We start from the raw sequence: 12609 nt of genomic DNA on the forward strand, positions 1-12609 counted from the left end.
TGTCTTGGTCTCTGACAATATCCCTATTTTTCTGCTAAAAGGGGAAAAAAGAATGTTAGAACAGCACTGGCAAAGCATCTCAGTGTTTACCATTGCATTTAACTCAGCTCTGACATCCAAAACCCTGAGAACTATATCCCAGACTGAGAAGTGTTGGGCCATTGAGGCAAATTAGGAACACTTCAACAACGAAGTATTTTAAATGGCTTGGTATTTAGCCTCTCTATATAGAGGCCTCCTTTGGAGAAGCTGGTCTACTCATTACCAGAGACTTTATGCATGTAGTTGGGATCATTCCTCCCCTCTCTTCCCATTTTTTTTTATCTGACCTCACTTCTTAATTTAGCTCCATGTCAGATCCCTTGCTAACTTAGAAGGGCCAGATGAAGGTCCTTTGGGGGCCTATCAACACCTCTTCAACTCCACTTGCACTATGAGGCAAGCATAGAAACCAATCCCTAGGCTTCTGATTGCCCAGTGCTTACAGCTGATTCAGCCACATTTCCCAGCTGATTGTTCCACCCCCTGATCGCTTTCCTTGCAGTAGCCTGGGCTTTCAATTTCTTTTACAAACATGCCTCCCCTACCCACTACCACTATAACCTTGCCTTAGCCATCAACCTCCCTCACCCTCAACTAACTTTCTGGATCTAAAAAAGTAGCCAAGACCTGTTGCTAACATATACTGGGATTGACTCCAACTGTGCTGACCTGTAATACACATGAATACATCCTTGACAGATTGCTTGAAACCCAGAGGGACAGATGAATATAGGGTTACCAGACCTTCATTTCAAGGGCTGTTGACTAGCTACAGTGCAGACTCTAAAAGGAGCCACAGTCCTGCCATGCATGACTAATGCAACTTGAAAGGCAGGCACTCGGTAGAGAAGGAGTAGGAACATGCCTAGGAGGCTGATCAAAAGCACCCTGGCCTGAAAATCCCACTGCTGCAATCACTTCTTTGGGCCATGACATTGGTTTCCCAAAGATGTCAGTTAAAATGTCACCATGTCCTCCAGGATGGATAAATGCCTTAAGACATTAGCACCCACCATTACTACTCTAGTCAGGAAGAACTTACCATGTTGGTTGCTGATCCCTTAAGAGTAATTGAAAAGAATAATAATTCCTAAGTAGACAAACATGGATTTGAATCCTAGCTCTGTCATTTAGTGTTCATGTGGCCCTGGGCAAGCTCCCCTAAGCTCTCTGAGTCTCAATTTATTTGTGTATAAAATGGAGATATCATTATTTACTACCTAAGTTGCTGTAAGGATAAAATGGGATAATGTTTGTAAAGTGTCTTGCACATAGTAAATGCTCATGAAAAGTCTTGGTCCCTTAAGCCCTAGCACTCCCCACTCTGCCCAGGTCTTGAATGTCCACATTAAATGAGTTGCCCACAAAAAAAATGGTAAATGGATGGAAGTGTCAGATATGTGCAAGTAGGTTATTTGTCAACGTGTAGAAAGGTTAAGACCTGAAACTCTCAGGGAATACCTCTCTGCTCCCATCCTAGAGAATTTTGTTCTCGCGATAAGAGCCCCATCCCTTTACAAGTGGTGGCAGTGCATTCAAGGTGTACCTCTCTAAGGCATGTCTGTACCCCCAAACCAAAATAATAAAAATGGTTACTCGTATCTTTGTCTCTGGAGCAGGTATCATCTCCTGTTGGAGAATGCCCTCTTACATATCAATTCCCATCATGGTTTCTTGACTTCACACACAGCATGTCAGTGACATATATAAGATGTGTCACAAGCACTTTGGATAGTTTTATAACGTGTTTTGTTTTATAAATTTGTTGATTTGAGGTTATGCCTATAATCTTGCCACTCTCCCACACTTAGGCAGAGTTACTGGTGTCGTCAATGACCTTGGATATGTCTGTGTTGCATATGTAAATGCCCTTCATCATGTGAGACTTATTTTCTCTTGCTTATTCCTTGGAGGATCTTTATTTTACGATGGAGTTGCCATTTCCTTTCCAGCCCCTCCCCCTGAGAAAAAGGTAGTTGAAATGGGGTCAAAGAAACTTATTTTCTTTGTGTTTTTGGTGTGAACTACCTCAGAAGCACTCATATAGCCTCCTATGACTTAATGTCCTCCAAGCCAGTGACAGAGCAGCCTCCTTCCCATATGCCTTTATGAACATCTGGGAGTCTGCATGAACATCTGTACATACATCAGTATATGTGACTCCATGTGTCCCAGCATGTCTGTGCTTGCATTCTGATGCAACACCTGTTAAAACTACAGTACCAAATTACTGGCTATTGCTGTGGCTTTAGGGCTAATTCTGGAGAATAAGATGCAATCTCAATTTAATACAGGTAGATAGAGATAACAGGAAGATGGAGATCCAGGGAGACAGTAGATTTCCTTGAGATCCTTTTTAATTGTCCGGAGCGAATAGGTCATGCTGAAGCAATTTAGCCTTTAACCACTAACGGCACTATTCGGAAATGTTCTGCCATGCTCCTGTTTTTCCTCTACTCTGACTTTTTTTCTGCCGGTCGCAGGCAGAATGAATACTTACAGCTCAAGTGCTAAGTCCCAGAGAATAATGGCTTGGATAAAGAAAGCTTGTCAGGGCTTTCTCTGCAGCCTTGTTCCGTGCGAAGGCAGAGCCTCTCCTGTTGCTTCACTTTCAAACCTGAAGGCATCAAAGGGGCAGCCAGGTCATCTTTGTTTTAAACTCTCTTTTCCCCTGCTGTCAGCCTCTACTATTTCTCACCTTTTTTTTAAATTAATTCTTCAGAGAAGTCTCACTGTGAAGTTGCCCTGACGTGATTTATTTTAAAGAATGGCTTTAGCGCTCTTGTTTAAAGTACCATCCAGGAAAGTCTTTACCATTCCTGATATGTATGGGTCTCCCTCCTTAGGCAATGGTATTCACTGGGGTAGGAAGGAGAGGAGGTGCTCAGGAAACAGCTGTAACCTGCTAGAGGAAGGCCCCCCCCCTTAGTTGGAGGTCGTGAATGCTGTGAAATGGAAAAGGCAAAAGGATCCCTTGGGGTCTGAACATCAATGACTCCACTAAGGACTGGTGACCTCTTAGGTCTAAGAGTCGCTTCCCGCGAGCCAACAAACACTCTCCGAAACACATTCCACCAAACACTCAATAATTTTTCCATAATAGCCTTTAATACTAAAATGCATTAAATTTTTGAAGCAGAGAAAACACATTTAAAGGGGGAAACAGAGAACCACCAGATAAAAGGAAACAATGTGGCAGATAACACCATTTGAAACATAACTGTAATAATTTAATAAAGCTGCTTTATCATCTTCATAAAATAGACAGTGGTGATTCTTTTTTGTCTTTTTTCTTTTTACAATGATTCAGTCACTGTGAAAATGTACATAACATACAGATCAGCATATACAACAATTTCATCTTCATATAATCAGCAACAGAGACTGCTTAATGAGACATACTGTACTTGCATCCCTCTAAATTTCCACCCTGGTTTGACAGGTAAACAGTAATAGTGTCATCAGGCTCATTCCCCTCACTAGAGGAGCGAAGGCGTAAGCCTTTTGCAACTAATACCTTAGCATTCAAATAGCACAAGGAGGTATTTGTTGCTGATTTCTAGCTCAAGCTAGTCTGGCTCTTGGTCATTAAAGTCTGTATCCTAGCCTTCCTCAGCTGAACGCCAGCCAGTGCCAGTAAAAATCTACTTAACCAGTGCTGTAATGGTGTTAGCTGGTTTGTTTGCTAAGGTTGACAGCAACTTTCAGTTAGTAACAAGGTCATCTTGAATTGCCAACACAGCTGGAGCAACAGTCAGCATCATCAGTTTTCCCTAATGACCTACAATGCTTTCCAATCAAGATCAGCTGTTTGTGGGTTATTCTTTACCAAGAGCGCCTTCCAATCTATATATCAGACAAGGTGGTAAATTTTCTTTGTTTCACAAAAGCAATATGATTCCTATTTGAAATTAATTCACTTTTGCACAACAAGTGACCCACAAGCCAATTCCAGCGGCACAAGAAAACAAAGAGAGCTGCAACAACTTCATTAGGACAATGTGTTTTGCTCTGGAATATTTCATTATCAATATAAAGCCACCCAGTCCCAGCCCCACCCCCACACATCCCCTTTGAATATTACTTTGTTACATACTTAAACTAAAGAACAACATCTCAATACACTTCAGTGTCAGCAGATACAATTTGACTCATGAAATGACATCCTTAAATGTAATTTTACCAAGAAGGCAAACACTAGGACTGTATACAATGGATTTCTTAAGCTCATTTATGCCAGTTTTTCAAAGTCAATAAGGGTCTTATTACCCGGGGTAAAGAGCCAAGTGGACCAAACTTGTCAGAATGCTTTGGGGGAACATTCAACATCAAAATGATCCCCAGAAAGTGGATTGGAATTCCAGCCAGAACTGCTATTATGTACAATAATAATCCTTTTCCACTCTGGATGCCCAGTCGAGCTATCCCCTTCACCCTGCCTCTCCCTAAACTGCCCTTTGTCCTTGGTGCTTCAAGTGGACCACTTTGTTTTGCTTTTTTTTAATATGATAGGGCTATAGGGAAAAGTCAGCTAAACTCCCTGCATAAAATCAGTCAGTCATATGCTGAAGTAACACTATCAAGATGATACTCTGAGTGGTTCCAATTTTCAGAGATCTAAATTGTATTTTTTAAAAATATTTCTGATTAGAGATCAGTGATCACTAAGTGAACAAATTTGTCTAAATGAACACCTTAGGTGCAATTTTGGATGAAGAAGTATACCTGTCTGGGGAATTGCCAAAGCAGTTATCATTAAAGCATGTCACACTTCAACACCAACTCCTCCTTAAAAGGGACATCAGAATAAATGGAATAGAACTCCCTAGGACCTAGGAACCGAAATCACTCCCTTGAGTTTACGTGTGCAACATGTTTAGAAAACAAAAAGGAAGAATATTTGGCCCTGTGGACCTTGTAGCTTTTCACCAGACATGCCAAAAAGGAGAAGGTGGGGTGGGGTGGGGGGGACATGAGCCAAAGGGAAATTTAGGATCCTTGCTCAGAATGCCTATTTGCAGGTACAGCCTGCCTACAAAACCAGTTTACAAAGCCCTCCTAGTATGCACTTGTGCTTCTGAGAGGACTCATGCATCAGACAATTGTGGGGAAAAATATTTCCTTAATGAGAGGAATTCTCTGAACATGCTCAGTGAGGTTTGGAAGCCAAAAAAATCTGACTGCCCACTGAGAACAAGGTATTTGGATAGGGAAGAAGGATGGATCTATAGCTTGAAGATGAATTATGAAAAGAAATGAAGAAAACCCAAGAGAAAAGCAAAATCAATGCCAATGCCACTCTAACCATTTAAAAGTTGGCTGGTAAGAGGCATGGCAGCCAGTGGCCTCTCTGGCTCAACAGCCACGTGACAATTAATGTTCCCACTTTCCAGTCTTTTCTGCTCCCTGGTTCCCACTGAACATAGCAAGAAATACACCTGTAGAAAACTGTGAAGTCTGACTGCAAAGTGACCTTGAAATGGCAGCTAATAACATAATATCAGGATGGATCAGGGTGAGAAACAGTCTAAATTCTATAGGCAGCCATCATAACTTAAAGGGGAAATTTTTTAATGTGTTAATCAAATAGTCACTTGCAAAGAGAAATAAATACTTAATTCAAAATCCACTACCAAAATGAAATAAATCAGAGGGAGAAAACTGTATGAGAGGCAATGAAACGAGGAAAAATGAAGATGTTATGGTAATTCATCCTTAATTGTGTCAGTTTCAGAGGGAAATTTGCAGCCACACCAATATTTTGCATGAGGTAGTATTCAGCACTGAATAAGAAATAAGGATGGATTTGTAGCTTCATTATACGTTCTTTTTCAGAAATGTTCTCCCCTACCTAACCCCATCCCTACTGCCTTACCCACCCCCTCCCTCAAAACCCTTCTCCCTCCCATAAAAGAAAATATTCCTAGTAATGTGTAAAGCTAGGAACTCAGGCAAAAATAAGTAAAACATTCAAAAGAGCTGACTTATCTACCTAAACTTAAGAAAATAAATCCTCTTTTGCATTCTAGTGCTCTAACCTCTAGGCCTTCTCTCTGTGTACTCCTGAATTTCAAAAAATGAAACAAATGAAAACAGAACCATAAAACTTGTTTCTCTAGAAACAACTCTCTTAAGACCAAGGCAGAACAAAGGTGACATATTTCTTTAGTTTATTTTTAAATAATGAACTCTTAGGCTGCAAAAATACTATGTTGGCTAGTGAATATTAATAAACAAAAGATAAATGGGGGAGTTAGAGGAATGTTAAAAGAGAAAAAAAGGATCTACAGTGTGTTAATTTAAAAAGGGTGTATTCCTAGCCTACAGCAAAAAGAGTTGGCTAAATCTAAAGGATTTTTATTTTAATATTTTCTTGTTCACATTTTTAATCAAAAAAGTATTAGTCATAAAAAGACGAGTTCAAGTGTCTGAGTGTCTCCGTTTAGAAGGCACAGTAATTGGATTAGCGATGCTGTTACCTGTTACCTGTCTTTTCCAAAATGTACACTTTGTACTGCTTACTCTATCCCTACGTATAAGCCTAAGATACAGAGCAACATGGAGTTCTCAATTCCAGCCCATGACGTGCTTTGCAGTCTAATTCTAATCATGATTGGGAAACACTGAATCAGGAAGTGTGTGTCTGAAGAGATGCTAATTTAGATCTTAAAATAGATTCAGTCATCTTCAGTTTTAGATGATTGGAGAGAGGGAATTTCTAAGCCTGGAAACATAACTTCAGGAGCAACTTTCCTGTTCAGGGCCTGAAAATTTAAAAGATGGATGTCATAAAACTTTCAGCACAGTATTTCTGACAACTGCAAATTGGATAGCAGCCTATCCAAAAATGACTTTCTGCAATGATCTATCATGGACCTGGGCAGACCACTGAAAGGCAGGAAAAATACTTTGCTAAGTGGTGAGCAATCACTACATGAGTTAAAAAAACGTGAGTATTCTCCAAGTTCTCAATCTATATGCATGGTGTTGCTCATTCATTTGCTGTCTCAGTTGTTTGCACTTTGTTTTTGTCTGTAGTTTTATTTTTTTTTTAAGAAAAAGAAAACACCAACTTTTAAAAGCCTTTTGCCATCACCACACACATAGCAATTTGCAATATCAAATACAACAATAGCACAGCTAGCAAAAGGGTTTTTAAAGCAGGGGTGTCCACAGCAAAGTAGCGGCATTGGGAAGTACTCGAGCTTCAGAAACAACCTTTTGGGGGCTCAATTTCACATCACTGAATCAATGAATAGTACACAATAAATGACCATTAATTTGTCTACACTACAAAAAACAGTGGCGAGCTTACTAAAGGTGTCCAGAGCTTTTTTTTTTTCACTTTTTGCTTTTTTAAATGTAATCCTCCACAAACAATGGTAATTTATATTATAATTTTGACATAGAAAAATATATAAATTCAAACACTTAATACATAATACTTTTCACAACTGAATTTGTCTCTGTTCCCCCAACATCAAGGCCCCACGAACAACTCAAGCCAAAGCTAATTTGCTCCAACTGAACACCCCTGCTGCCTGTTGAAACAAGGGACTGTCACGGAATGATAGTCATCTATAAACAATACATTTAGGAAAAGCTCTGAAATACAGCCACTCAAGAACCAACCATTGGTGAGCAATTAAAACAAGAAGCTCCTGCTTCTTCACTAGCCAGTGTGGTTTCTTTCTCTTCCCGGAGACTGGTTTAGAGAACGATATCCTTCAGACGCTTCACACCAGGGGACTCTTTGTCGCGACCTTCCTTCAGAATGGGGTTGACCTCATGCATGACTTTCTCGCTGTCAGCTCCACGGGGCTCAGCTTCAGAGGGACGAGTAGGGCCATTGTTGACATTGTTGACATACTGCTCCAGATCACGGGCCGGGGGAGCCAGGGCAATGGTGTAAGACACGGAAGGCTTGGTGGGCAGAGAGCTCTTGAGGTGGAGGGGGGAGGTGACAGGGCTAATCGCCTCACAGCCATTGCCTGCCTCCCGGATAACGCTGTTGACCTTGGGGCTGCAGATGGTCACATCGACAGTCCTCTTGCCTTTCAGGGTAGGCCTCTCCTCAGCCGGGTGGTCACTGACATCTTTCCCAAAGGTTGCGAAAGTCCGTTTGGTGGGGCCGCAGTCGTCATAAGCCTCAACATCAGCAGCAGTAGCTTCAATAGACAGCGCGATGATGTTCCTCACATGCTCAGGGGACTTGGAACGGATGGGCATGGGGTTCCGGGGCATCCAGCACCTGTCAGAGTGGCCAAGAATCCGGCATTCTTCCCGGCAATGAAATCCTTCATTCTGATCTGTTTGGAAAAAAGAAAATATCAATTTCATCAGCTTTTCCCAGGAATCACTGTTACTCCCCAGTGTTCTGGTTTCTTAGATATCCACAGAACCTTGTGGGAAATGGCACTTTTAGGTAGTCCTTTATTGCCTTTTGGGACAAGTGTGAAGAATTGGAGTTTTTTAAAAGGCTGTAGATCTCCCTCTATGTACATCCTTTTTAAGGTTCCCACTACTGACAAAACGAAAAACCTAAAGGGAAACACGTTATGATGAAAATACATATATATTCTAAAGTTCATCTGGAGTGTCAAGGTGCTGCGAGTCAGCATTTTAATCAACAACTCCTGCTAAAAATCACCTGCGTTTGAAACTGGATTCAGCAGACGAGGGAGTGGAGGCAGGGAAGGGAATCCAACAGTCAGTATATTTAAGAAGCCTTGGCCATATTTTTGAACAACAGCACTGCCAAACACCCTTCCACCCTACCCATAAATCTTCTCTGAGGTTTCTCTGTATAGATAGTACTTGCCTTCAGCTGACCCACTGTCTAAATGAAACAATCACTGTCGGGAAAAGGGAAACATAGACTAACTCAGGACACACCCAACAATGCAATCAGTCTAAGCCTCCCCACCAAGTTCACTGAGCCTACCTCAGCTCCATATGAGCTGGAATCATATGAAGTTTTCTCAGATTACTTATGTAAACTTATTATATGCACTGCCCTTCCTCACGCAAGTGAAGACTTGAATCTAAGAGACTCTTTTACTCGCAAGGTCTCATCCTTGGCTTGGATCTGATACCCATATTTTTTTTAAGTCCTTACCAAGGGCACTGAGTTACTGTTTCTTATTTTTGTGTTTCAGATATTTTGTGACATTTTTGTCTATACAGTTACAATGAAGTCTAACTCAGCTTAAATATGTTTATAGCCACTTTATATATGAAATAAAAATTGTTAATATAGACAGGCAGGAAGAGCATCTCTGCCCAGCACAGGGTAATTTACATTCATAAATATACTGCAGATGAATTACGTTTCAAAAATCAAAATTTCAGTTTAGTAAAGAAATTGTGTAGTAAATGTGAGAAAGTCACAATACAAAGCCCCTTAAAAATAGCAATGAAGACAGACCAGATGTAAAAAAATAAAAATTAAAAAGACTACTTCTGTAATTGCATAGGACTTGTAAAGATTATGTGCCAGCCCTCATGTAGTATAGTGGCTGGGAATGGAGCTATGAGACTAGAGAAGAACCATTTTGTAGCATCACAAACTGTCAAGGTGCTGGCTCCAGCTTATATAGAGAGGTGGGCTAACAATTCACTAATTTCCTGCTGAGATTCTTCTTATGAACCTATTTGTGACTTGATACTTTGCTACATTTTTATCTGAAAGTTCTGACCTGAACCTAGGCAAAGCAAAATGTGGCATTCTAAAATCCACATATAGTTGTGGAAATTGATGTATAGATGAATGAAGGCAGGTGTCTTTAATTTAAACATACTCATGATTAGGGTTGACTGATGAATTTGTAAATTGGTTTTCCCTGCTTCTGAAGTTGTCCCTAGGATTTGCAAAAGAAACAAGAAAAACAGAGTGCATAAATTTGGAAGAGGAACACAAATCTTGAGATCAGAGAACTCCTTAGTTCAAAACAAATCTGATTATTTTAGACCATAAAAAATACAGAAAAAAGTGAAAGTTTCTTCAATCTACATAGTAGTAAGTATTTGATGGTTGCAATTTGTCATCAGGAAACTTGGTGAGAGAATTTCAAAACCCCTGGCAAAAAAAAAAAAAAAAAAATTTGAAGCATCAGTCTTGTGAGGGTACAAGAGGCAAAAGAGGCAGTAAGGCAGTAATGACTAAGTCATGATGGATTAAGGAAGTAATTCAAACAGAAAAAGACCAGAATATGTTATTTTGTGCAGATAATAGCAAAACTTTATGCAGCAATTACTACTCTCCTCAGGACATGAAACTGCCATCTCCTCAGATGTGGGCAAACAATGTACTTCCACACTAGAAAGAGCCTACCCATGGTCCCCACCAAAGTAATAAAAGAAAATGATGAAAACATCATTTCAGGCTTTGCTAAAACTTTCCAAGTCCTGGTGGAATAGAAGAGCTAAGAGGCTCTGCTGGGTTTGTATAGATATCCAGTCACAATGGATGTGTTCGATAATGCTGGCAGTTCTTTACCGTGATTCAGAGTTTGGGTGTATTAACTCAAAGATCCTAATGATCACAGACAAAAATCCAGCACTAAAATAGTTCAAGGTTACAGTTACAAGAGCAATATGTTTCCTCTTCAGAAATAATCTGCAATCAATGAAGCAGAAAGAAAAAAGTTAAAGTGAGTGCCAGTTCCTGAGAGCTCAAGTAGTTGGCTACTTCTAAGTGGCAGCAGTAATAGAACCAACAAGCAAGTGATGTGTATATCAGACAAGCTTCCTGAATTGTACTCTTATACATCTACTTAGTTTATTCTGCATCACCTCATGAACAAGACAATCTATAACCAAAGCAGGGCCATTTTTTGTGAGATATAATGGAAGAGATTATGGCAATGATTATGAAGAAGGTTAGTGCTGTTAAAATTGGTCACATGTGCCTAATTGAGGAAACACAATTGTTGAGAAGTGCACCACCCACCCTTGACCTATCTAACTCCTACTCTATGAAGCAGAGATAACTAATTGCCTGCCAAATATCTTTATCTGTTTTTGTTAAATAGAAACAAAGCCCCATTTCTGTTAGGGATGGCAATGTGCTCAGCTAAAAGAAACTACATTTCACAGGCTCCCTTGTAGACATGTAATATAAGATTGGACCAACGTTATAAAGCAAGATGTTAAGAAAATTCCTTAAAAGGGGAGAGCTGACCTGGGTAAGAGACTATTTTGTCTTTATTCCTTCCTGCTTTGTCCTGTCTGGAATGGAGACATAATGACTGGTGCTGCAACATCCGTCTGACTACCATGAGGCAACCCTGAAGATAGAAGCCATGTGCTTGTGGGTGGCAGAATAGAAAGATATAAGGACCTTGGGTTATTAAAGATACTGTAGAGCTACCCTCACCAGACTTGAACTTCTTTAATAAGAGGAAAAATAAATCTCTCTTATTTAAGGCATTGATTTATTTTCTTTAGTAGGAGAGGGGTGTCTTTATTACTAGCAGTTAAACACAATTCATGATTAATATATTATCCCTGAAGTCTCCATTTAAATTTCACTTCCCCAGGGAGTCCTTCTGTGATCCTTTAGACTAAGATAGATCTCATAGCACTTCCCTTTTATAACATTCATCACATGCATAATTACAGTTGACCCTTGAACAACATGGGTTTGAAACTGCATGGGTCCACTTACATGTAGGTTTTTAAAAATAAATATGGTCAGCCCTCTGTATCTGCAGGTTCTGCATCTGCCACAAAATGTGAATAGAAAATACAACATCTGTGGGATGCAAAACCCTCAGATTTGTAGGACCGCCTTTTCATTTATCCACAGGTTCCACCAGATTCCCCACGGCAAACTGCAGGACTTGAGCACGCACAGATTTTCGTCTCCTCAGGAGTCCTGCAACCAATCCTCCATGGATGCAAAGAGACAACTGTACTTGTTTCATGTCTATATTTTCTGCTACCTTTTAAGCTCTGGATGAGCAAAGATTACATCTGTCTCAGCCTAGCAAAGCGTCCAGCACAGAGCTGTCAATTAAACTGTCAATAATAGTTTAATTTAATTGAATGAAAAATGCACAGAAAGAAGGAAGAATATTGGTCAACGCCCCAGATACTGTCCTGCTCCAGATACTGTGCAACTCCTAAAAGTGGAAATAACTATTTTATCATAAACACTACAGAAACCTACAAAGTAAACTATGTAGCTTTGTCAGAGGCGTAAAGTAAATTTAGAACTTGAGAAACATTAAGTGTCCTCTTAGCCTCTGTGTGGTTTCCTGCACACTATATACAGGTGTTAGAGAGATCTAGTACCCTCTAACATCCCGTTGAAAATACATCTGCCATAGACCTGCAAGTTTTCTATCCTAATAATAGTTAATAGTGCTGTCTCCTGCACTATTATCAATCCCATCTCTGTAACTTAACAAGGCAAGTAAAGCAGCAACGGGATCAATGGAAAAGAAAGGAAGGAAGGAAGGAAGGAAGGAAGGAAAGAAGGAAGGAAAATATTACCAAGGCTTTAGGCATTTTATTTTGGTTTTGATATGTTTGATATCTTGAGGATTGGGCTTATTTGGGTGT

At 40.1% G+C, this 12609-nt stretch overlaps 1 protein-coding gene across 5 annotated transcripts in view; it reads right to left on the bottom strand.

The window, feature by feature from the left end:
• Positions 1-3128: 3128 nt before the first annotated feature.
• Positions 3129-12609, bottom strand: part of PCDH19 (protocadherin 19) — a 119458-nt gene continuing 109977 nt past the window's right edge. For 4 of the 5 annotated variants that reach the window (XM_003276437.2, XM_003276438.3, XM_030807335.1 and 1 more), the window contains one exon: positions 3132-8351. In XM_003276437.2, coding sequence (XP_003276485.1) covers positions 7753-8351 — 599 coding nt within the window. In that variant the 3' untranslated portion in view covers positions 3132-7752. Of the gene's footprint in view, positions 8352-12609 lie in introns of all 5 variants that reach the window. The other variant, XM_012498740.2, reaches the window with a different exon arrangement.

This window comes from Nomascus leucogenys, chromosome X, assembly GCF_006542625.1.
Source record: "Nomascus leucogenys isolate Asia chromosome X, Asia_NLE_v1, whole genome shotgun sequence".
Lineage (NCBI taxonomy): Eukaryota > Metazoa > Chordata > Mammalia > Primates > Hylobatidae > Nomascus > Nomascus leucogenys.